We start from the raw sequence: 27,388 nt of genomic DNA on the forward strand, positions 1-27,388 counted from the left end.
TTTTTCTTCATTTTTTTCTTTCCTTCTTTAATTTTAACATACTCCCCTTAGTTATGAAGCCCTGCTGCAATTCGCAGAAAACGAACAAAAACCTATCAAAAAATACAAAATTGTGAACACAAAAAATTATAGGATGGCTAGCATTTCACCAGCTATTGTAAGACCTATGTTGGGAAAAACATCTAAAAGGTCCGTGTAGAGTTCTTATTTCTGGATTATTCTATGATTCTGGTCAAATTCTTTTACATGATCCATACTGCATTGGAGACAGGTAATCTATTAGGTCCTAGATTAGGTAATCTAGTAGGTCCAGATTTTTCTTTTCAAGTACACAGTGCTTTTCACTTATAAAATAATCTGTACCACATTTTCATATTTTGAAAACCAATTTCTGAAATTCTACTAACATTCACTAACCTCAATGTGGCTATGTGAACAAATATAATTGTTATCCTCTATCAATATAGGAGAAACAAATATTTTGGATACATTGTCAGACTAAATTTCCTTCATTAAAGAATGCAATGTCCTCTGCTAAATTATGGTTCTTTAGCATGCATTGGCTGTTGTACTATTTAAGTAATACTGTAGGTAAATGTGAAAGAACTTTCCTAAGAGACAGTGTCTATCGCAGTGCCTGGAAAATAGTAGGCTTTAGGCTCTGCATAAATAGCAGATGGCTGGATACAGTACGTAACTGAAGGAGCTACTATGACAAAGAATTCGTACAGTGATTTAAACTTTGGCTCGGAGCACAGAATTTCAAGTTAACTGTTAAGTCTTCTCGGGCCAATATATGAAAGGAAACACTTTCCCTGGTCTGGTCTGTATCTTTGTTTGGGATGCAGCGAAAGTTCCACTATTTTAATCGGGGTCAGGTTTGTTCCATTTTCCTTTCATGGATGTTTTAACAGGAAAATCCTTTTCTTGTGGGCATGCAGACAATCACCAAAGGTCAGTGCATATGACATCCAGTAAACAATTCGGGTTAAGGGCACACTGGGAATTTATGGTAACTGGCTGATATTCATAGGGAATTAAAAATGCCATAGCCTGTTTTCAAATTTCAATGCAAAAATATGCACCACATATCTCTAATAGCCCTAGTTCTTTTGTTCCAGCATAGTATGTATTCCATCTCATTTGAACACTAAATAGATCCTTTTTGAATCATCATTCTGGAAAGAACGATGGTTCACTTTCTCTTCACTGAGGAACTAATTAACTCTCCCAATAATTAGCTTGCATTTTTTAAATGGAAAAATTACGTAGAATTTTTATTTTAGTAAAGAATAATCATCTTTAAAAACATTTAAAAAGACAATCTGCATTTTCATCAGCTTTTAGGAAACTACTATAGCAACAAAATTACATTAGACTTTCTGATTTCTCCATAGTGTCCTTCGATAAATAAACAACCCAATAGACCATGTTAAATGCTCCAAATGTGACTGGAAAGAGAATACGGGCATATTTGTCTATTTTACTTGTGCCAGACCCAGAAGGTGGTGGAGCAGGGGGAGGAGTCATAGTTGACAACTTCCCAGAAGCCCCTGTGGTATTAATAGTGGTCTTAATCCGCTCCAGTCTTGCTCCAAATACATGACGAGTAGAAGCAGATCTAACTGAAGCTTGTCGTGACACATACCCAGCTCGGCTAGGAGTAGAAGAAGGAGCAGAATGAAGTCCTCTTGCAGCGGATATTGTCTCAGCTGCATTAGCTCGGCTGAAAGGGTTTGGACTGCAAGCTAAGTATGACTTCGGTGTGGCTTCAGAAGATTCTTCAATACTAGTGGTAGATTTACTCAAATGGTTTTCCACTTCAGTTTTATTGCCAACATCAGATTCTGAGTGAACCAAAGCATTTGTTCGTTTCCTCATGTTCAAATTGGCACTTGGATTCTGAAAAAACATGTTAAAAATTATACTGATTATGTGACTTTACATAGATTTGTGCAAAATTTAAAAGGGATGAAGATACATATGATTATTCATGTTTATAAAATAAATTTTAGTAATCTGCCACAGCCACTCTGCTTGATGCAAAGGCTTACCAGTATCTAACAAAACAGAAGCTACACACTTGAATCTATGAGCCCCCAAAATTTCTATTTTGACATATGATCCATTTTAATAATAGAATGTAAATGTACAAAGATGATATTTTTAGTACTATAAGTTAGTCTTATACTTGATATTAAGCATATGAGATCAAAGCTCTATGAGCTCTTTGTTCAAAATTTAATAAAACTATTCTCCAATGTATCATACACATTTCAAAGAGGTTTTTAAGTACATTGTTGTATAAATATTGTGAAATATATCTTTTCATTTGCACAAAATAACAATTGTTACTTACATATACATGACATTCCTTTAAAAAAACCAAAACATTTAACCTCCAAATTCCTGGAATTCATTTTTGTAAAAGAATCTTAGATAGGTGATAGTATACATTAATGAAAAAGTTAAACACCCTGACATATTTGCACAATCAATAATGAAAATACAAAGGAATATTAATTTTAAATGAAAAGTTATGTTTCACATATAAATAATATCACCAAATAGTTGCATGAATGAGTTGAAACCATTAACCAATAAGAAACAATTAAATAAAAATGTAGTTCAGTATTTTTGATTGATTTATAAGACTTTATATGCCATTAAATTAATTCCTCTTCTGATTGTGATGTATACAATAAATAACTAAATAGTCCATTACTGATTGTCCATGTATGTTATAAAGTAAAGCAACTGCTTAGCTTCAAAATAGTCTTCAAAATAGTCACATGTGACTTTAAAAAATACTATGATTATTTAGCAGTAAATTATCCTTTCATGATGTTTATCTATGATATAGTAAGGTTGTATAATATATTTTCCCCTGCCATTGCATGAAATGAGTTATGGATGAAAAGATGGAGAAGTAGAGGGGAGAAAGGAGAGCTGCTCATAAGTGACTGGGAGGAGCAGGGCTGGGAGGACAATTCACAGATCAAACATGAAGTAGCTAAATTGTATATAATTTTTTGGGAGCTCACATTAGACAGAAAGGCTTATTCTAAAAATTTCTTGCTCAGCACCACACTCAAGTGTTTTTAAGTGTTCGATCCATACGTCATGTACCTATAAATTATGACTTCAAGGTGGGTGACTAGAAGGGGGAAAAAAGACAGGTTCTCAAAGCACAGAGCCAAAAGCAGACTCTGAGAGATTTAGAAAGCATTCTTCATGTCAGCTTGGAGTGTTCTTCTAAGCAGGTTACAGCTAAACTCATGAGAAATTGTACCCTAACATATGGTACCTAATTTTATTGAAGACAATGGAAAACAAAATTGACATCGACCTAAAAGCTAGAGGTATCATTATTTATCCAGCACATTTCTTCCACAAAGCACAATATAAATGGCATCTAATTAATCCTTAGCTTTTGAATAGCATTTTTACAGAAAGGCATAATAATTATTGGTTATTCTTAATTCTCAAATATTATACACATGGTAAAGATAGTAAAAAAGGATAAAGATATACTTAAAGAGTATATATTTCACTAGCAATTCAATATATACACCTAAATGTGAGACAGTAAAAAACACAGCAAAAAAGAAATATATTCAAAGGCCAAGTTGAGACAAAATGCTAAGAAGAAAAAGGAAGAGAACAAAAAAAGGAAGAATTAGACCCAAAGGAGAGAAGTGGTTATAGTTACCGAGTGTGAAGAAACACACTTAAGAGTTTCCATGAAGTGGGGCAGAAAAACGCAACCCAAAGAGACAAAAATGATACAACGTTCTGAGCGAAAGAGATAGGACTGATAATCTGGGAAGACAAAGATTTCTACAGTTCACAGGACAAAGCATCAGAGAGGAGAATGCTGAACAAAGACTAAACTCCCAAAACCTGAAGAGTCCCTGTCAATTTTTTTGCCAAACCCAGATAGTGTAGAAGTCTCTGAGGCTAAAAACAGGACCACGAGAGAAGATTAGAGGAAAGAGTACCTGGTATTTTCACAAAACCAGGAAGAATGCATGTTCCCACCAGATGTGAACATGGCAATGCTCATGCAGGGTTTCACAGAGTACTCAGAAGGTTCTTACCTCAGCAGTATGGCACAAATGACTAATCTCTGCCCTGGTGCTGCCTGTTGATGTTGAATAACAAGACTAGAAAGGGTGCAGCTGACTCCAATAACTTAACTGAACCTCAGAGAAAAGCATTAGAACATTAAAGTTCTTCATTCCCTCTATAGACCAGAATTCTCCTGGAACTTCTGGAAACCTCTGTGAGTCATGTTCATTAGGACAGAGTGGTTACAAAATTGGCACCAGCTTATCATGCCTCCTTATTCATGCCTTCTGTGATACATCCACTTCTCCCCCACCAGGTGATGGAGTTGATTTCTCTACAAGCTATCTTCTGACTTTCTTTGGCCCACAGTGTGTAGTAGAAATCTCAATTGTTCTTGTTTGTTTCCACTGCCTCCTGAAACACCACTGCCATCACCATAAAGAGCAGAGCAGGCTAAGCTACTATGGAAAGAAAGATCATTCTGAGCACAACCTGTGATTCCTGTGAGGCCATCCCAGAAAGAGTTGAGTCTGTCCTAGCTAAGACAAGATGAATTACCTGGGCAAGCTTAATTAAGATCAAGAGGACTGATTTGATGTATAGACCTGAGAGAAAAATGTATTACTGTGGTTTGTTGTGCAGCATTATTGTGGCACAGATAACATATACTGTATATATAGATCAAAGGTCCATACAGGGTGTTTCCAAACCTGTCTAACGAGGGGTAATTCTTCAGACTTTATAAGAGAAGGTTGGCTTGCCCAGTCCTCATGGAAGATCTTTAGGGGGCGCTGTTGCCTAATTCACACACTAGTTAAAGGACCAAATTATTTTTCTTTCCATAATTCCAGTATTTAAGAATTACAATATTTTAAAACTAGAAGGAATTTTAATAACCACTTTATTTCAGTTCCTTATTTTGCAGAAGAAAATAGGGACCATAAGTTATGATTAACTAGAAGTCATACAAAGAATTACGGTATAAGTTATGATTAACTGAAAGTCATATAGTGAATGATGGTATACTATACTGTGTCTAGTTAGCCATATTTAACAGTCTACTAAAAATATGGAAGAGTTTTAAAGAAAATATCAAACTGCACCTACGTGAGTCAGCCAAGACTTTGTAGTACTCAAAAATATTGTTATAGCTGGAACCAACACTCTGGGAAGTTGAGGCAGGAGGATCACAAGTTCAAGTCCAGCCTCATTAATTTAGTGACTCAATGAGAATTTGTCTCAAAATAATAAAAGGAGGAAGAAGCTGGGAATGTATAAAATGAAAAAGCTCTGTATTCAATCTCTAGTACCGCAAAAAATTGTAATTACTTAAGACTTGGACATCAGAAACAAATACAACATCCCCTTTCAATAGTATAATGGAACTTTCACAAGCCCTCGGAAGAACTTCAAAGTCTTTACTATAATTTATTTGGTGTACTTTTGATGTTTAAAATTTTATTAGAGCCCAAACATTATTGGTATAAAAAGATCACCAAAGTTTATGATATATTTGTCCTGAATGATATGGAGTACTTCTGCATCTAATCCAGAAATCTTGTTCCAGTATTTATTTTTACAAGTGCTTATAATGTCCTATTCCTCAAAAATATTTTGAGCCAGTTTCCCATCTAAATAAATTCCTTAATGACTCCAACAAAAGTCCACCGCATATTTGTATGAATCATGTGTTCTGTTGGTTTGAAAATTATATTCTGACCATATTTGCTGAATGTTATAAATAATGAAAGAAATATAAGATTGAAGAATGGTTTAGAATATAGAGAACACCCAAGCCAAAGACAGAAGATTAGTCTAAGGTGATTAGAAAGAAGGATCAATAAAGCAAGAGACTTCATGAGAATCGATAAAGCAGTATGAACAATATAAGTAAATTACTAACTGAAATCAAAGACCAAAACATTTTGTTCTGTTTAAAAGTGCCAAGGAGCTTTGAGAGTTTGAAAAACTGGCTAATCACTGTATCCTAAAGCACGTGATAGGTACTCATTTCACGGTGATAATTGGTATTGCAATCGATATAATACAGAACCAACACTCTACTCCATATTTCTATTTTCAAAAAAATTCTACATGGTCTCCTGATTACTATTTCTTTGCTTAGAGGGCAGATTTCTAGAATATTGCAAGTAGTGATTAAAGCATGCATATTGTCTTGATTCATGTCCAAATCTGACTAAGAATGCCAAGAATTCTCAATATTCTATATATCTTCCCCATACAAAAGAAAGTAGTAGTTGACTGGTTTGAGGCTTGAGGCTTAAATCTCTGCTCTCTGCCAAGCAACTAAATGATACTCAAATTGTACTTAGGCCTTAAGGTTTGCTATGGAAAAAGTTGTCATTTTCCCTGATGAAAGATCACAAAACTATTGAGAAATCTGTTCATCTACCTGGCATCAAACTCACTAGGAATAATATTCACACAACCTTCAAGTTTTGGAGCAACTAACGTGTCAGTCAGGGTGATGTTTTGTTTCACATAGAGTAGAAACTTCAGTGGCTGCATTAGTATTCAGCAAACACGTAGTGGTTCCAAACAGGAAAAGCACCTAAGCTTCATTTGAATTTTAAAAAATGATTTAGTGTGAAATCATTTTGTCATTAGTCACAATAGCCTGAAGCAAAGAAACTGGTGGGATAGAGACACAAGGTGGCAGATTCAAACATTACCAACAAACTAAAGCAGCAACAGGAAAACAGGAACAGATCCAAGCAACTTGTCAATCATGGCTGTGATCTGACACAATTTCTAAAGAAGTATTATTAACTGCAGAAAAATATTCATCTCGACTTATTACTCTAGCAGAAAGGAGATAAAGTGACTAAGATTAGCTTTGCAGAATGCAGGCAGCTACATTCATATTGCTTGCTTGAGAAGCTAATGAAATTTAATAAAATGTAATTTAACCCTCCTAAATTAAAAACTAACAAGGCTAATGATGAGCAGGTTTATCTTCCAGAATATCAATGAGTCACATACAAAAAATAATAATAATCCAATATTTTAGATGAGATCAGGCTCATTCAGGGTGATCTGGCCATAGACAGAATCCAATATTTTAAAGACATTTATTCAAGGCCATTCAGACAGGGCTTCGGGGGTAGTCACACATCTTATTTAATGAGGAGATAAACAAGTATGGTAGGGCAGCTGAAACTAAACCTCGAGGTCATGATTTATTGAGGACTGTTAATAGCACTTTAAAGAACGCTATCACGGCCAGGTGTGGTGGCACAGGCCTGTAATCCCAGCACTTGGGAGACTGAGGCAGGAGGATCGCTGTGAATTTGAGATCAGCCTGGGCTACACAGTGAGTTCCAGGTCAGTCTCAACTATGCAGTGAGACCCTGTCTCAAAAAAAAAAAAAAAAAAAAGCTATCATGTAGAAATGAAAAACCTTACTTCCAAATAAACATATTAAATATTTCAAAACTAGTTACCAAGAGACTATCATATATTGAGCTCCAAAATATAGAAATGAAAATGCCGAGTTCTCTATTTATTGTATTTCATTTCCTCCCATTATTGGCATTTAATTCAGTATTTGTATTTCCATAAACTATAGAAATATTACTTTCAATATCAAGCTCCAGGATAAGTTTATGACTTCAATTTGAAATTACTTAGAAAAAAAGAGAACTTAAAAAATTAATTTTGCCTTTACATATTTAGAGTTGAGCCCTTAAAACCCTGGGATTTCTATGAGCTCTATGATTCTGGGGCTAGTTGTGCTTCATAGTGATTCCTACTGTTTCACTTTGTTTATAAATTCTTTGTAAAATAAAGACATGGCAAAACCACCTTATTGAAGACTTCATTGGAGTTCTGGACTTCAGGGTGTGATCTGGAACCCTACTGTTTTCATAAATGCTGTCAACATAACCTTGGAGAGGTAAGAAGGTAAAGGATATTCAACTCCCTAAACTCAAACAGTAAGTTGGATGGAACGTTTCTCATTCAATAACAAAATGAAATATTCTAATCATCTGAAATATTTATAATAATCTGAGAGCTGGTTTAACACGCAAAATCTCAGGTCCTATTTCCAGGAAGTTCATTTATGAATTGTATTGTTGCCAGTGATCAGGGGATTAGAAATTGAAAATCACTGGCCAAATTGTTAGGCTTTTGGCTCACAAACCAGGCAGAACTTGGCTCAAATACTGAATTTGTTACTTACTATCTGTGAGATAACCAGCAAGTTTTAAACCTCTTGAAACCTCAAAATGTTTCTTGCAACAGCTTAAGTAATGGTAGCTTCCTCCTAATGAATACAGAAGGAAATGCTTGTGAAGCACTCAGCACAATGTAAAGCTGTGGTAGGCATCAAATGAATATTGACCTGCGATAACCCAGTTGACATGAGAAAATATGATTCTGCCTCCAAAAGAAAGGGTTATAACACTCAGAAATGAGGAATTACAGGAAACGAAAATTCAGAAGACATTTTATATATCAATGGAAACACGGCCACCATTTTCAATAATCAGGTGAATACTGAAGGAAAGGACAGTCTATGGCAAAGTCAGCCAGGAAAGGATGTTGCTAGCTCAAATAAGAAACAACGGAAAAATAAAAATGTGTGTTGGCAGTAAATATGAGAAATAAAACAAGAATAAATCCAGCAACTTATGGCTAAATCAAAGGTAAAAGTACATTGAGGCTGGGGATTTAGCTCAGGGGTGCGGCCGCCTGCCTTGCAAGCACAAGGTCCCAAGTACATTAGCATTAAATAGCAATAGCAGCAACTGCAACAATGGGACCTGACACTCAGCTGACAGGCTTTCATCAGAACTAGGTATCTCTCTCTCTCTCTCTCTCTCTCTCTCTCTCTCTCTCTCTCTGGGAATTAACCAACTATCAATAAAGTCTAGAAATCATCAGAGAAAAAAATCAAGACTGGAAAACCAGTTGTAATTTAAACCTTTAAGATGTTATTCACACATTAGTTAGTACGCTCTGAAAAGCCATATCCAGAGTATTGGTTCACAGTTACAATAACACAGGCTGGCTAGCCCATTTTCTAAGTATAATGGAATATTAAAAAGAATTATATTTGTGAATATATAGGTGTTGCATTATATCGTCACTCTTTTTGTCTCTTATTTCAGGTACAGTAATCAAAAGAAATTTTTCTCACATGTAAAGTGGACATAGGTCATGAGAAGATTAAGTCATCAACAGAGTAATGGCAGAAGGCAACAGAGGTCATAGAGGATCACAAATGAAAACAGCGAAATGGTTTAATCATTGCTACATGAGCTGAATTTTGTCCTCCTTAAATTCATATGTTGAAACCCCAACTCTCCATGTTGCTGTAGTAGAAACACAACCTTTAAGGAGATGGCTAATGTTAAATGAAGTTAGGCAGGGCAAGCTCGAGTCTGATGCACAGAACTGACGTCAGTGTAAGAGAGGAAGGAACACCAGAGAAATCTCTCGTCTGTTTCTACAATGTGAGAACACAGTGAGAAGTCAGCCATCAGCAAGCCAGAAAGAAAACCCTCACTGGAAACTGAGGTAGGCGGAGTTCTTGATCTTCAACTTTCCAGTCTCTACAATTAGGAGAAATAAAGTTATGTTGTTGAAGACCACTGAATCATAGTTTGTTATGTCAGGGTGAACAAACTGAGAGAATTATCTATCGATAAAATTACAGACACAGATTTTAGAGGTTTTTAAATAATGAATATTACACTAGTATTTTCATAAGAAAAACTAAAACTTTAAAAACCTTGCAAATCTCCCTCCTTCCAAATATTTTGTTTCTAGTTTATTCTATCTTCCCCTTTGAGTAAGTGGATATATTTTTTGTAGTAACTTCAAAATCCTAGGTAAAGCTAAAATACAAGACATGCAGAGAAACAGATGGTTTTGACAAGAGTAAATAATTGATTTAAGTATTTTTATGTCCTTGATAAAAGAAAATGCCTTATAGCCACCAGGGATATCTATATTGTTTTCTTAAATGGTCACAATTGCCTAGAAATATAGTTCCTCCAGGTACCTCTAGAGTAATCTTCAGTGCTCCCTCACCTAAATCAGAGAGAGACAGTTAGTTAACAGGTGCTTTTATCTTCTCGTTCAGACCTCACTCCAGCTCTTTTCTCACTTGCCCAAAATTTTTTCCCTAAATATTTTCATCTTCCTTCAGGTTATGACTCTTCTGTGTGATTAAATTTTTGTATGTGCATTGATTTTTATGACTTGTATTTTTAAAATACTTGAAAATGTCATCAATAACATAATTTACTATAACTTTCCTGCTTTACATTTTATATTAAGAATTTTTAATCCTTAAAAATGGGAGTAATATATATAGATATCTGGTAAAATAATGCAAAATAAATCTTACCATTATACACAATACATTTCTATAGATAATGCATATTTCAAAAATTTAGAATAAAGGATTTTCAATGTTCTCACCATAAAGATATGATAAATGAGGTGACAGATATGTTTGCTGTTATTTGATCATTACATAATGTATACATGCATGTAATAATTTATGGTACCTCAAAAATATATGTATAATTTTTATGTTTAAAATCTAATTTTCCATAAAAGGAAATCTTATTAGCTGTTCAAATGCTAATGAGGGTGGCCAAGTAAATTCATCTTTAAAAGCTCCATATTATCTTAGGAAAATGATTTGCTTCAGCCTCAAAATATTCAGAAAACTATATTAAAATTCAGATAGAATTTGAAAAATGCTTTATTCTTAATGTAGACTTGACATGATTTAATCATAATGAAATTGTTCTGTGATAAATAGCTACCCAGAAAGATTCAAGTCTATGCCAAGTCTATGGGAAAATGGCATAGCAATAGTCTGAGTCACAATTTTATCTGCATCAGCAGACCAAGGAGCACTGTCTATAAAGCAATCATTTTATCAAGACTAGATCTTCAGTATCCTCCTGTGGAAGACAAAGTTCCATAGCTCAAGCAGTAGTAGCCATGTTCCTTTGTAAAAGCACATCTGTGCAGGGCAAAAAAGACGTGGATGAATTGAGAACTTTGTTCACTTTCTTTGGAATTCCCAGCATTCATTTTGCCTACTAAATCTAAAAAAGTATAACAACCTTAACACATTTATTTTTTTGGGGAAAAAAAGCTCAAATCTCTTGCTTCACCTCCCGTTAGAGCTTATTATCCAGGAGGAGTGGATAATAAACATCTACAGTTAAGGTGATAAGTAATAGATGTCTTACTAAAACATTGATTTCACCCATTCATTTGACAAGTTTAAATAGAGTCATTTTTTTTCAAGCTGTGTGTACAAATGGGTACTGTGTGTAGAGAGGGGACAAATACTATATCTTTGCAATTTGTCTTAGGAATATTAAAAGTTAGCATACCATAAAGAAAAGCTAGAAAAACTACAGACTTTGTTACTCAGCTGTCAGGTGGGAAAGCCTCTTAAACTTTTTACAGAGTATGGTTGAGTCAGGTCAAAAAGTGGGCGAGGGACAAGGGAAGAGAGAGCTTGGTGTTGATGGGAACAAGTTTCAAAGATTACTGGCCAGAGAATAAGGATAAGAAAGATCAATCATTTTCCTTGTCAATAAAAATTTGAAGAAGTTCTAAAATGTTCCCTCTTTTTTCACTCTTTTTTTCTTAAAATAAGCATGAGAATGCTTTAAAATTTAATTTAATTTAATTAATGTCTAATAATAGCACTTTCCAGGCAGAAATTTTCAATCAACATTAACATCTCTACAATATATTGAACACTTACTATGAGGCAAGAGCTACATTAAATGGGTTTCACATATAATTTCAAAGTTTCTACAATAGCCCATGAGAAATAGACTCATTTTTTTAACAATGCCACTGAAGCCTACTAAAGTTGGTAAGTCTCCAAATGCCACCCAATTAAAATATATTAAATTTATGATTTGAAGGTCAAACTCACGCTCTTGCCCACTTCAGTCATTAAGTAGGTGGAAACTGCTAATACATAAAGTTGACGGGGGCAGGGAGAGAGCACAAAACAATTTGGCTGAAATAAATCTATAATAATCCAAGCTTAATGAATGACATCTATAAGTAAACACTGTAGTTTTCCATATTTAAATTTAATTTACATAAATGTAGTGTTCACTATAATTTTGACTATCACCTAAATACTGGCACTAATTCTGTGTACCCCACAAAACATTTTTTTCCTGATTAGACAATTTTTTCCTGCTAGTTTATGTGAAAATTATTCTAGTGTTCCTACAGGTTATTATTTTTTTTCTCATTGAGTTTATTGGTACATTTTAGGTATACAATACAGTTACATTCATTACTGGGATCCTGTACTTTCACATGACAGGTCTTGGTTCTCATTTTTTCCCTATACCCCTGCTCTCTCTTCACCCCTCCTCCCTTCCCTATTTACAAAAACTTTATTTCCATTTTTTCATTTTCTCATATTTTTCCCTTTTTCCTTTCCCCTACCCTTCCCACTTCCCCTACACCATTAGCCCTTTTCTTCCTATCACACATTGTCAATTATTCCACACCGCTGTTCATTTGAGAGATGCAGATGAAAACAACACTGGGATTTCACCTCAGCACACAAAGAATGGCTGCTATCAATAAATCACACAATAACAAATGTTGGCGGGGTTGTGGGGAGAAAGGAACCCTCCTCCATTGTTGGTGGGAGTGCAGACTGGTGCAGCCACTATGGAAATCAATATGGAGATACCTCTAAGAACTAGGACTAGAGGTTCCATTTGACCCAGCCATCCCTCTGCTGCATATCTTTCCAAAAGAATTAAAAGAATCATATCACAGTGATATATGCGCACCCATGTTTATAGTGGAACAGTTTATAATAGCTAAAACTTGAAACAGCCCATTTGCCCATCAGTTGGAGACTGGATAAAGAAGACGTGGTTTTTCTATAAAATGGAATACTACTCAGCCATAAAGAATGAGAAAGTAGAGTCATTCATAGGAAAATGGATGTATATTGAAGTTATACTCTTAAGTAAAATAAGTCACACATGTGTAAATACTGAATAGGTTCTCCGGTGTGAAAAACTATAATTGTAAATAAGATCCTAATGGTATAATTGACAATGTGTAATGGTTATTCTTATTAATTCAAGATATTCTTTCTACTTCTTTATTGGTTGTTATGAAGCACTTACAGATTATATACAAGATGCAACACTGATTATATAAAAGAACAAATTTCCAACAATGAATGTCATTATATTGTATACATTAAGTGTACCAATGAAATTAATAAAAGTTAAAAAAGAAATGTACCCTGCATTCACACCTAAATAAATATTTTAAATAGATTTTCATTTAGGTGATTTATTTTACAGAAATTTACATTTTAACAAATATAATTTAGCTAGGCAGAGTTTTTTAAAGTAAGACTTTCTCTTCAAGATGTTTTAAAAATGAATCAACATCATCACTTAAAGTCTGCATCTTCTATATGATAAAAATAGTATTATGATGTTCTTCTGCAAGGGAGCTGTTTGTCAACTAGCTTCAACAGTTTCTTCCTTAAGATTGAACACAGCATTTTAAGAAGCTGTTTTTAAAAATTCCTATTTGAAATGTACGGTAAAACTAATAGAAAAAAATCTATTTTTTTTCCTTTCTGGTGCACAGAATGCTGTAATTTCTATTCTACTTGAAACCTAAGGAAAATAAAAGCATCGCTGTAGTTTTCAACTTGAGAATGATGAGAATGATTCTCAAAACATGTAATTTTGTACAAATATAGTTAATTAATTATAAAACATGTAATTTTCTACAAAGTTAATTAAGCACAGCAATGCCTTGCCAAATTATATATAAGTACATGCATACACGTATAGATAGCTAAAGATGATGCATTAAGTCATCTCTTGTATAAATTTACATTTTAATAATCTGTCTCTATCCCTAGTCTCCTTACATAGAAGTATAGTAAACTGGTCAGAGAACATAGAGTGAGCTAACCTGTTAACAAAATTCATTACAAATCTACTCTGTCTACAGTAAAATTGTCCATTAAGGCAGCAGAACAAATTCCTATCCTGCCGTGACATTTTATAATGCCTTCATTATTAACTACACAACCCTGCAAAGAGCTGACATTACTTGGGTATCTTCCAGGAACTAATTTTACTTGTCCTGAGGAGTAGGCTCCATGGTATCAGCTATAATTTTGAAGGGGGCATTATCAACACCATTTGACACTTCACAAGCCTCTCGTGCTGAAACAGCTGTTCATCCGAAGTGAAAAATTTTTAAACTTTCTCTGAGCCCAGCTAATCTTACTTGAGCTACAAAATAAGGTATTAGACTATTTTGCATGTTCTGCCACTTTATGACAAGAAAGCCAATTTTGCACTTCAGTAAAGGCAGATTGCAAATTTAGCATGAATTGAACCAGTAGCTGAGTTGCAATTTATGGCAAACGGCTCATCAGCACATTAATGTATCCTGCCAAAACAACCACTGCAGCCAGGCAGGCCGGAAGCTAGAAGACCCAAATATCTTCAAGACAGCAAGGAAAACGTGTCCTCTATCAACATCTATAAAGCAAAGACAAAAGCTGTCAAGTGTCATTATCATTCGCTATTATTCTTACATGGCAGTGTGTTTGTTGTTAACAAAAGTCCAAACCATGGGTTCTAAAATCATGAAGATCAAGTACTGCACTCTTCTAAATACAAGCTGTATAGCCTTAGTGAATTTATTTGGCTTATCTGTGTTTCTAATTTCTCCTGAGTATAGTAACAATAACTGCTCTTTTTTGGTAACAAAATGTATTTAATGAAAGGAAGTAAATAAGAGACATAAGACAAAAACAATCATGAGTCCTATAGAAAGCAAACTGGTGGACATAAATCCAACATCAAAAATAACATTAAATGTGAGTGAATTAAGCAATTCAAGGAAAGAAAAATAATTTTAGACTAAATAAACCATAAAATACAAATATCTGCACTTCATATGAGACACATTAAATTCAACATGCAAGTATACTGAAAGAATGGAAAAATTATGTAAGAAATCAAATATAAGAAAATAGGAATGAATTTAGTATCAGAAATTGATCATTTTTCTAGAAAATGTTATTAAATGTTTATGAGAGAGCTACTTCTTAGTTACTGATAGAGTAACAGTAACATGTTTAACAAACTGCTTAGCATGTACTCAAAGATCACTACTTTTTAAATATTGTTACTCTAAAGTTAACATTTTATGTTCAAAGGCAGATATGTAGATTGTCCCTGTGGGGTAAAACATTAGTACAGATGTTTCTATAATTTCTCTAATCTATAGTCACTATATTTTTTGGTAGAACTTGAAATTAAATGAATATTGTAAGTTTCTACCTTAGAAAAGTTGGAAATATATGGGAACCTATGTGTAGTACCCTATTCAAAATTCATCTTATTTACTATTCTCAGGTAGAGATAATCATCACTGTTCCTTGTAGCAAGGCTAAGAACTAGCTACTACCTAGTTTGCCCAGTTTTGCCAATTATAGGAAGGGTTAATTAAGGATTCCCTGTGAAAAGTTTCCATTGGGCTAAGGGATGCTTCAAGACAGACAAAAGTCAACCCTCCCATGTATAGTCTTCTTAATCATATTATCAGTAACTTAAAATATTTATACTTGCTCAAAATATAGCAGACTTAAATTTCTTTCAGACTGTAAATAAACATGTAGTACTGTATATCAAGCCAGCTTTGGGAAAAATTATCCACAATTACTATTTCTACTTTTTCATGTGTTATTTACTCTTCGCCCATTCTTTTTTTTTAATTGAGTTTATTGGTACATTTTAGGTATACAGTACAGTTACATTCATTATTGGGATCTTGTACCTTTACATGAAAGGTCTTGGCTCTCACTTTTTCCCCTTGTTCCTGCCCTTCCTTCACCCACTCCTCTCTTCCCCCTTTACAAACTCTTTATTTCCATTTTTTCATATTTTTTTTCTTTCCCTTATTACCTTTCCCCTAGCCTTCCCACTTTCCCTACACCTTTAGCCCTTTTCTTCCTATTTCACATTGTCAATTATCTCATTAGGATCTTATGTACTATTGTTTTATTCCTCCCCTAACTTCCCTGTGGAACTCTATTTTCTTAGTTCTATAGGCACTTTTTAAAGTTTGCACCTCACACACTGTCTCGGCATTCAACACTGGTGATTGTCATTGTTTATTTAAAATTCCCTCATAATTCCAGATGCTAGAAATGTGACACTTACTTTTTTCTGTCACCAGTGAGGGATATCTTTCCTCTACCTAATCCCGTAAGGTTACCTTTCCATGCAGCACTCGGTCTTATCAGCTTGTCCAATCTTAAGGAAAGGAGCCTATGCAGTGGCTTTACTTACAATCTTTCTATCAATGCCATAAAATTTAAATCCACTTCCCCAAATTTTCTCCATCTTCTAGACCCATGTATTCAGAGAGACAGCGTCCAGATGCCCAGAAGCATACCATAATTTTCACTCATTCATTTACTAATTCATCAGTTTACACATTCAACTATGAAGCAAATGATTGTTGGTGCCTATTTATGTTCCCAGCAGTGTTTTTGGTTCTGGTGATACAAAATAGAAAAGCTAACAATTTCTACTCCTATGGGATTTACATCCTTATTTATGAAAAAAAGTCTAATGAAAAATAAATTTATACCCAATGAACAAAATGTAATTTTCAAACAAATACACCTTTCTTGCTGAATTCAGGATTATAGGAATTAGCTACTGTTCAAGTAGCTTTCCAAGCCAGGAACTTCTGCTGTCCTTCTCTCTTTCTATTTTCTTCTTTTCCATCTAGCTTCCTTAATATCTTTCTCTTTACATCTGTCTCTTCTCCACAGCCCCAGTAACGGGAATTTAGTATTTCTAATCTGGCTGTTGAATGGGTTACTCATATTCTCAGGGCCAAGATTCTCATGCATCTTCCTTCTCTGTACTTATCACTAAAATAATATAACTACATTGTAAATCTGATCATTTCACATTCTTGTTGAAACCTTTTCAGTGGCACCTGATTGTTTTCAGCGGGGATAACCTATATGGCATAGCATACGACATGGTGTTCCTATGCACTATCTAAGTTGAACACCTAATTTTCTAGCTCATCTGTTTCTCCCCCACCCCTTCCTCTCAGATAACCCAGGCATCCTAGTCCAGTCTAGACCAGTGCCTGGTCCATATTCACTAGGCTTCCCCAGCTGGTTACTCCAGATAGCCTGATATCTTACTCCCTTTCTGCCTGTGCGGTATTCTAACAACAGGAGCTTGACAAGGGGTGATGAATTGATCACACATACAAAAGAATTAGAAAAATACTACATCGTGTGTAGATTCTAAAGAAGTTGGAATTCCTAGATGTAGGGAGTAGAATAGAGGTTGCAAAGGTGGAGCACAGAGGGCAAAGTTGATGTTGCTCAAAGGGTACAAAGTTTCACTATGTGGGATGAAAAAGTTCTAAAGATCAAATGTACAGAATGAGGACTATGTATACTGTATTGTGTGTTTGACTTGTGCTGAGATTTTAACTCTTTTCCATACATTTAAAAGCAGTTAAGTGTGAAGAGACAGATATGTTAACTATAGCAATTAGTTCACTATGCAAATGTGTATCAAAATACTACGCCGCACACCTTAAACACACAATTTCAACAACCAAAAAAAGCTGTAGCCGTGTGAACTTAATCAGCAACAGCTAAAAGTTTGTGAGTAAGGACCCTAAGTTCTTTGCCACCTGGTAGAACAGTCCTGCAACTTGCTCCACACATTCACTGGAAAGTTTTCTACCAGGATAAGGACATAGTGAAGAACCTGCTCCTTAGAGATACTGGTTTACCCTTCCTTCCTTCCTTCCTTCCTTCCTTCCTTCCTTCCTTCCTTCCTTCCTATCTTTCTTTCTTCCTTGTTTTCTTCCTTCCTTCCTATTTCATTTGCTTCATGGTGCTGCTTGAGATCACTTCAAAATTAAATTGCTTGCAATCAAATACTTGTAACACGGTCAGGTTTTTGGGAAACATAAAAATTTGTGGATTCTAACCAAGATGTTTTAGTCAAGGCCTACCAGTGTGAATCATATTTTCTTTCTTGTGGGTCATTGCATGTTCTCTCCTATCTTCTTTCTTCTATCTCTGTTGCCTCCCCTTTACATCTTGCAAGATAGAATCTAAACATTGCTTTTTCTGAACCCTTCTGCAACCCCCCATCAGAATCCACCACAATAGAAACTCCAATTAGTACTGACATCTTCACACAGCATCCTAACGCTTAATTTTAGGCCAGCATTTAGCATGCTGTGTGAGTGCCTTTCCCAACTGTGAATTTCTTTAGGGCTGTATAGTGTCTTACTGTTTTCTTTTATTCACCAGCTATCACAATACCAAACACTAGGAAGTAATAAAAATGAGTTGAATGAATAAATAATAAATAAAAGATGAGTAAACTCGACCAAGATAAATCAACAAAATTATTCCATCTTATAACTCAAAACAGCAAAAATGAGTTTTGCACAACGTGTCTCAAGAGATACATAGTTGGAAAAGCTATACAGCCAAAAGCAGCGCATTTAAATCGACTTGAAAACCAAATGACAGCCATTTATTCTATGCAGATTATACTTCCTGGGCTACTACAGTAGCTAATGGACTGTTTAATGAGTCAAAGCTGAAATATTAACTAATAACTGCAATGAAATGTTTTTTCTCTCCTGTTTCATACCTCTGCCTATTGAAGAGTATGAGTAAATAATTGCGACTAAGCATGAGAGAGTGACCTCCTAGACCAACCCCTATCTTCCTCTTGCTCTTTGGTGCCACTCAGGAAAGACATGAGACCCATAGGCATTAACCTACCTCTCCAGGAGCTAAGCACTGATAAATGTGAACCTCTTCTTCAAAAATGCTTGGAACATGTAGCAAGTGGCTGCAAGAGCTTATTTAACAAGACTAGTGTTTTTTTTCTTCCCTCTCAATCATAGTTCTAAAGCTATCGTTTATTGAAAAGCTGATTTTCAAAGCACACACTAGAACAGCTTTTCTGTACAGCTGCAATGCTATTTAAATCTTCCATGAATATCTCCACAAATCCAAGAAAATTCTAAGCTGAAATACTGCTCATAGAGAGGACATAGTAAAATAAGACCCTATGGTAGAAAACTCAGGAAGTGAAATCTGGTTGTTAATTTTAATACTGAAATTATAAAATCAGGCATATGATTTCTACCTCTCTGAGCTAGAAGAACACCTAAAATGACTACTATATTTGGAAAAGTCATCTTTTAAGTACTTAACATGAGACTCTGGTGGACATTGGAAATCTGCTTCAAACTCATTCTTTCCTAGGATCTAGAAATGTAGATAAATGCCACACTTTCTGCTATGATCAAGTTTGAAGTGGATGAAGAAGAAATGCTTCAAAGAAACTAAGGAGACCATTGGCAAGCAATACTATACTTGGGCACATTTGACTATTCAACCCAAGTGTTTGCTCTACAATAATTCTCAAGTCCTTATCCCCAGCACTATGTTGGTTAAAAAAATTCCCAGTGGCCCATTGATAATTTTGTTAACACTGATAGTCTGCTTTAATCTGATATAACTGGAAATACTATTTGCCTGCTGTGATCAAGCAGTTCTATTGCAACCCCTTAGGCTACCTTTGCAGTGTCTTATGATGTTGATCCTGCTTTGAAGATTACCAATGTGAAAACTTAGATTCTAGCCAGCTGTGCCGTATCGTGCATTTCCTTTAAGATGTTCAGTTTCAAATAACCACCAAATGAAATTACATTGAGTGTAAGTCATTAGTATGAATATTTTGGATCCATTTACATATAGGCTGATGATGAAAACAAGCTAACGCCTACAAAAGGTCTCAGAAACAGCTGACTGAAGAAAAGGCATCATGAAAATTGTTTTGTGTCCAATCAAGTATTGTGTAGTCCTGTAGTTCATTTCTCATAATTCTTATCTCCCAAAGAAATAGGGTTTCCTAGTTAGGGTTAAGTGAATGCTTGCCAAATTATTTCAAATAAATAAATGCCACAATATCTGATGGCTATAACAGGAAGATTGTAACATATAAATAAGGAAAGAGGTCTCATACAGCACCTGGCAAAAATTAGCCAATCAACAAATATTTGTTAAATGAATGGGTAGATGAATATGAATAAATATGATACCTGGATGTCTTTTTTGCCAAAACAGTATTTTTTTATCTTTTGTCAGTGCCTATTAACATCCCAAAATATGTGGTTTCAATGCTCTTGGTGCTTTTGAAAGCATTGCACATTCCACACAAATGTCTTAAGTCATCATTTGATTACAAAGCATGAATAAAAAGCCCAGCAGGATCAAAAATGCATTTAATCCATACTGTAGAGCATTGGGAAATTAGTGAATAAAAATATAATGCCATTTTGAGTTCTAGTTATACTGTAGAAGCATGTTGTTCCCTCGGTTTCTAAAATAGTTTTGTAGAATACTAAAATCAGAACTCTTTTTTTCTCATGTTGTTCTTTCCTTTGTTTCCGTAGGAAACAGTGACTTCCAGGCATCCAAGATGACACAACATAGATTGCCAAATTGCATGCCACCCTGCAGTTGCCAAGGAGATAATGTATGTCATTCCCACAAATAACATGTTGCTCATGCTTTCATTTTCTTTATCTAGCTTTTTAAGATATTTTTCACCTGAACTGAATTCAGATAATGTTTGCCATGAACTGATGGAAACATTTCTTTTCAAAAATTTTGTTTTTAAGGCACTTGATCACATCACACAGTCCCTTTGCAAAGGCTCTGAGCATATTTTATGCTGATTTGGAACCAGTGATTCAGCAATTTTCACTGAAAAAAAAAATGCATCCTGAATTCTGTCTGCCTGTGTTCTAAGTAAAGGTCCAATTAAATCCACACCTGGTGCTAATGCTAACATATTCTAATTTGAAATGGTCTACCACAAAAGCAGCTGCATCGGTTGAATTTAAATGGGAAGGGACGAAAGGAAGAAGCATACAAAGAAGGGCAAGAAGGATAGAATGAGGCAGAAAGAAAGGACAGAAAGGAAAGAAACTCAAATTTATTAAGCACTTCCAATGTTTCATGTTAAACATCTGTGAAATGAAACAAGAGAATTAGGGAAATTTGTTATCCTGGCTGACATCATACAAGCAACGAAAGGCCAGAGTCGGTATTTGAACTTGGGTATGTCTGACTGGAAGGCAGGTGTTTGCTCGTTATCACATGCTGCATACAAAATCCCCCTCAAAGCTGTAGACTGAAGTAACAGCAACTGTTTTAATATCATCATTCATGAGTTTAGAGATTGACTAGAATTGGCTAGAGGCTCTCACATTTGGGGTCTCTTGTGTGGTTTCTGTCTGAGGGGTTGGGGCTGAACTCAAAAGTCATCGTCATTCTTACACCTAGCAGTTGATTCTGTGGCCATCAGCTGGGCTACCCAACAGCATACTAGAACAGGAGCTTGAAGAGAAATGTGTATTATTTAAGAAGTCCTTTCACATAGCCCACTTGGAGCTGAATTATCGTTTTCTTATTCCATCACATACTGTCAAGTTAGCAAGAGAATTGTAGCTAATGTTTCTTATTGGCTCAAATTGTTCTTAATAGTGAATGTCCATAGAAAGTCTTAAACCGTGAAGCCTATCCGGGTGGACTGAAATAGCCATAACCCACCCTATGATGGAATTTACCAAAACAAACTCAAAGTCATAAGACCTGAATTGAACATTCAATCTGTACATTAAGCATTAAAATGAACACATTTGTTTATCTTTTGGAAATCTATCAAACTATTATTAGAAATTAGGAGACCCTCTGCCAGAAAATAAGATATCCATGACGTGAAGAAAGAACACAGTGAAGTAAACACAATAATCAGATTGCGCAGAGCATTCAAACTTGGGAAGAACATTATGGTGAGCTAGTGGAAAAGAAGCAACAAATTACATCTCATTGCTTGCACTGCGGAGAATATATGATCGTGCTCACTCTACTGTGCTAGCAGATTGGCCCTGAATAAACATATATAATGTTTTATTTCGTGTAGCAATTTCTAAAGATGAAAAGCTCTATAATGAATTAGGCTACAATACACAGTGTTAAATCAGGTCTATCAAGCAGAATACCATAATCCAAACAGCAGTGTTCTATCAGAATGTAACATGGGGATTTGTACTGCCCCCCTCCTAGTGTAAGGTGAACTTCTATTCTCATTCAGACTAATAAATATGATGAAACCTTAGGATATCTTTCATTACTGCTTTATAAATTAGTTCTAAAAATGGAAGTGCTTAGATAATATGCAAGGCAGATCTCAGCAGGATAAAAGGACATGTTATTCAGGGTTTCTCTTCCTACTTTCATGTTTTTTATTTCACCCCCACTCGTTTCCATCTGAAATTTAGCTTCTTTAAGTATCTTTTTTTTCCAGAAATAAGGAAGGCAGTCTGACAAAATCTCTGAAAATAAAACAGTAGTATTTATCTGTCTTACATTACAGAATTGTTGGCCTGCATCATGCACAAACAATGCAACATAATAAAGACTTAAGGTTTTCCTTCATTCTGTCTATATAATTGTCTTTTCCCTTTTAAAATTTCATGTGCTTAGGAACTTAGAAACATCATACTGCTATGATTTCGAAAATGTTGAATAGCTCGTTGTACTTAATGGCTACAAAATGACTGGACAGCAATAAGGAAGTTAACTGCAGAAAATAATTATCTGAAACTATCTCATGAGACCCCTGAAATCCTTTATTAATTTTAATTTAAACCATTAACCAAATTATAACATGCCTATTACAGAAAAATGCACCTAGATTACTATTTGTGGGTTAAACACATTAGCAGATTTTCAGTGCTGGAAGAAGACTGTCTTTTACACTTTTTGCCTTGTTAGGGTGACAGTCTAATTCATTGGTCAAGCCAAGACACTTTTGTCCAGAGCAAGCATTAAACTGGATAGGCCAGAAAGACAACAGTCATGAACTTGGGCAGTTTCAGGCAAATAAGAACAAGATCAATGTATTTGTTACACATAGATTGAAAAAAAATATTTAATCTGTTAGGAATCCAATGATAACATAAAATGGGTTTGTCGTAAAAGAGGGTGAGGTTTAAGTCTGTTCATATTCTATATCAATAATACACTGATATACTTCTACACATTTGTAGTAATTAATTTGATTATTTGAATTTGGCTATGATTCAGTAGATAGTATTCATTAAAAATGTGCAAAAATGAGTGACTTATTGAATTTGGAAAAATGAATATATTTCATACAGAAATACTGTTGGAAAAGGAACATAAAAAGATATCAATTCTTGATACTAATAAGAGGGATTAATTTTTTTAATTAACATAAAACAAGCATAATTCGGTATATAAAAATCTCATTCTATTTTTGTCACTTGCTGGGGGATTCTAAAATAACTTTCGGTCAGCAGATCAGGTCCCCATTGACCATAATCTATTTCAGTCTCAAATGTATTCTTGTTCTGCAGATAATAGATAACCTTTTTGATGCCATTTTTAGATTAGCCCATTGGCAAACATTAGGCAGAAAGCTTGTTGACATTATTCAGGATCAGCTAAGGCTTTATAGCAAAGTGGGTTTCATGCTTGCTGGACAGGCGATAGCGTACTAAGCACAGCTAAGAGTGCCTGTGAAGCCTAGGAATGTATACAGCCCTCAACTGCTTCAAGTCAAAATGAAATAAAATAAATGAACTAATAGAAAATCTTATGAGGAGCACTAAAATGCTCACAAAAGATTTTCTCTCATCAGCCCAAGGAATGCCAATTAGAGTCCGAAGTTTTGATATTCTCAAATTTACATCCTGGTCTTAAGAACAAGTTAGCAAATGAATAAATCTTAAAATATTAATCATTTTAAGCCATTTTTCATCATCCCTAGGACAATTTCTTATCACATACCTATTTTGCTGACAAAATCAGGCATTTGTTTTAAGTCATCTCTAGGCCATCTCTTTACTTGAAAAAATCATTATCCACCTATTTTTAACCACTTTGACAAGTGAAAATGAAATTTTCATAACCTAATAAACATGGGCTTTCCTGCAAATAAATAACAAGCTCATTTCTTCTAGAAAGGAGCAACCACTGAAGACCCAGTATCTGACCTGTGTGCTTATCACATTTTCTTGGCTAAAAACCTGCTCAAAGCAAATACCTGTCAGGTTCCTATATGGTTGTCCAAATCCTGTTTACTCTGGGAATCACCTTTCAAGCTCCATCAAGGCTTCCTTCTCCCATCTTCCAAGAAGGATGTGCTTATCAGAGCTCCAACCAAACCAGTTCTCAGAGCAGCTTCTGTGAGATACTTCTTCCTTCACACACAATCAGAGAATGTATGATTGTGCTCCAGCTATAACCCAACGAGCAGAGTTGAGCACGATTCGTACTTTCCACCTGGTACCCAACTGTGATGAAGCACCCAGGGGATACACAACAAAATGAAGGGTCAAAGGCACAGACAATGGAAGGGCAGGAGTACTTGGTTCACAATGAAGTGTACCAAATAAACCAAGTGGTTTGCTGGTGAGATAGGACTTGTACAGATTTCCTTCAAGTAAGCCAAAGTCCTGTGTGCAAAAGCAAAATACCATTGTTATCATGGGCGTGTGAGAGTTGTGGGGGTATTGCTAGTATCTAGGATTTTTCAGTTACTGCCATTATTAATATTGGTCAGAGACAAAAGGCCATTCTGTCATTTATTGACTGAGTAAATAAACACTGGATGCCAAGCCTTATGCTAGACATTGTCTTGAAGCTCATACTCTCTAAAATGCTTTCTTTCTAAATCTAATAGAATAACTCCGCCTCTTCACCCGTGCTCACAGTTTGTTAAGCTAGAGACAGTAATACACCAGTTTTGTATGACTTTCTTCTCTTTTTATAGAGAGAGGCTTCACCATCCTATGGCAAATCCTCTTTTTTCAAGTGCCAAAGTCTGGACAGAAAGAAAGTGAAGGTATTCCAAAAATGGGACTCCCACTTCCTCTGTAACTTCTTTTCTCTAAATTTTTATTATACATACTTTTTTTTTTTTCAAAAGAGATCCCAATGTCCACAACAAACTAACTTTAGGGAGATAAAAATTGAACCCTCACTTACTAGTCCCCTTCTATGAAATTCTTAAAAATAACCTTTCCTTTTACTATGGAGTCTGAAACTGTTGCAATTAGCCAAGCAAAATGTAATTGAAAGGAAGAAGTAAAACAGGTTTTTGTTTTAGCTAAACCACTTGCAGAGGGTGGGCGAGAAAGGGAGGGGAGAGGGAAGAGAGGAAGAAAATTCAGTGGAGTACTTTAAGAGTTAAACTACCTGGAAGAATAAAGTATTCCCCATGCTGGTCGCCTACCTGAAGATATAAAAGTTATAACTTTGAAGTAAAAAGTTCAAGAGCTAAAAACCAAGATAAAAAGTAATAGAATGCTACAGAATAACTAGGCAAGAGGAAGGAGTAACTTGAGGATCACTAATAAGGGTAGCAAAAGATGGTTAGGAAAGCATATTACATATTACTCAAGGGAAGAACCTAGGCAGGGTAAGTAGCTATGGAATCCGATAAACTGGAAAATATTAAGAAATGCAATTCATAACATACAATCTAAGTAGAATCTATTTTTGTTTTAAAGTGAAAATTAACTAAAATACATAATAATAGTCTTTTTACCAAAAACATTTTTATTATATAATTCTCTAATTCATTTAAGTGAAATAAGTCACATTCAAACAAGTTTTTCTTGAAATTGCTAAATCATCCAAGGCCGAGAAAAAAGCTGGAAATTTAGACATGTACATTACATTGTGGGAAAATTAACTTCTCAGAATAGCAAAAAGAAAATTGGCAGTTTAGTCAAATAAACCAGAAGGAATGAATAATTTTACTCAGTAGCTTAGGGACTAGAGCTTGCTGGAAAATATAACCAAATGTTGAACAAAGTTGTTAAAGCAGTTGTGTATTTTTAAAGTTGATATTTTTTGTTCATTCTAAAAAGAAGTGCCGGCCCACTCACACTGCTGACATAGATGGAAGAAGATCAAATAAATAAAAATTTAAAACACCTTTTAGAAAACCTTACCATTTCAATATAGCAACTTTACAGATCGCAATATGGTTTCAGCTGCGGAAATGTATGTTTCCCTCTTGTATGGCTGTCCCTAGCTACAGAGTCGCGATCTTATTTACTTTAGGAACTGAAATCAATCAGCAATGATATCTTGAGTACCTGCTGTGTTCTCAAGAAATCTGAATTTGTTCCAGATGTGCTGGAGAAGTAATAGAATAAGTGGAGACATAAAAATTTTAATAATATGCAAGCAGTTATAAATTACAGGGCAATTCTAAAGTGATCTTTAAGTTAGTGAATTCATCACAAAGCAACTACTGATAATTATGGTAGTGATCTGGCTTATTTGCCCATTGCTCTCCTTCATGTTGATGATCAAAAAGGTAGACCTCACATTAGTCAGAGCATCTCCCACCAATCCCTACCCTCTACAGATCAGTGGATTTGTATACATGTCCTTTGCTCCCTATAAGGTATTTGATATTTAATTATTTATATCACTATACTGCAATATGAGTTAGTACAAAAACTACCTCTTGAACTTCTTTACCCCTTTTCCCACCATACTAATAACAGATCTCTTTTGAACATATAAACAAATATTGTTAACTGGATGTATGAAGATATATAAAATAGGTTATTTCAAATAAAAATTACTAATATTTTAAAAGTTTTAAAAATGTTTAAAATGACAAAATGTCTTGAAAACTGCTGTGTTGTTTAACATATGCTTCACTGAAATGACTGGATTAAACTGATGATTCTTTTTTAGCCCTGATAAAAATCCACACATATTTTATGCTAAGCCAGAGATCTGGAGAGTACAGTAATTTTCTGTTACTTTCCTAAACTACTGGCTAAGAAATATGGGTTGTATAAACAGGACAGAATTGGAAAGTTGGCTCACATTTTCAACAATGTAAATATTAAGACAACCCTCAGACAAAATCTAGGCTGGAGCAGGGAGTAAAGCCATGATGCCCAGAGGCACAGCAGAAGTCAACAGTAGAAACAGTGGATTATAACTGAGGGGCAGCAATGCACCGTAGTTCTTGAACATATAGTTGGGTTGCATGACTGCAGAATATCAGGGTTTAAATCTCGACAACAGAGTAGTTGTGTGAATTTGGGAAAATCAGACTTTGGTGATTCCTTCATCCATAAAAAGTAT

At 34.9% G+C, this 27,388-nt stretch overlaps 1 protein-coding gene across 1 annotated transcript in view; it reads right to left on the reverse strand.

Annotated features, from left to right (window-relative positions):
- Positions 1 to 1,341: 1,341 nt before the first annotated feature.
- Gabra4 (gamma-aminobutyric acid type A receptor subunit alpha4) overlaps positions 1,342 to 27,388 on the reverse strand; it is a 62,502-nt gene continuing 36,455 nt past the window's right edge. Inside the window, exon 9 of the mRNA XM_010640190.2 lies at positions 1,342 to 1,902. Coding sequence (XP_010638492.1) covers positions 1,369 to 1,902 — 534 coding nt within the window. The 3' untranslated portion in view covers positions 1,342 to 1,368. The remainder of the gene's footprint in view (positions 1,903 to 27,388) is intronic.

The sequence above is a fragment of the Fukomys damarensis genome, unplaced genomic scaffold (genome assembly GCF_012274545.1).
Source record: "Fukomys damarensis isolate Sample0158 unplaced genomic scaffold, DMR_v1.0_HiC HiC_scaffold_35, whole genome shotgun sequence".
In the NCBI taxonomy this organism is placed as follows: Eukaryota; Metazoa; Chordata; class Mammalia; order Rodentia; family Bathyergidae; genus Fukomys; species Fukomys damarensis.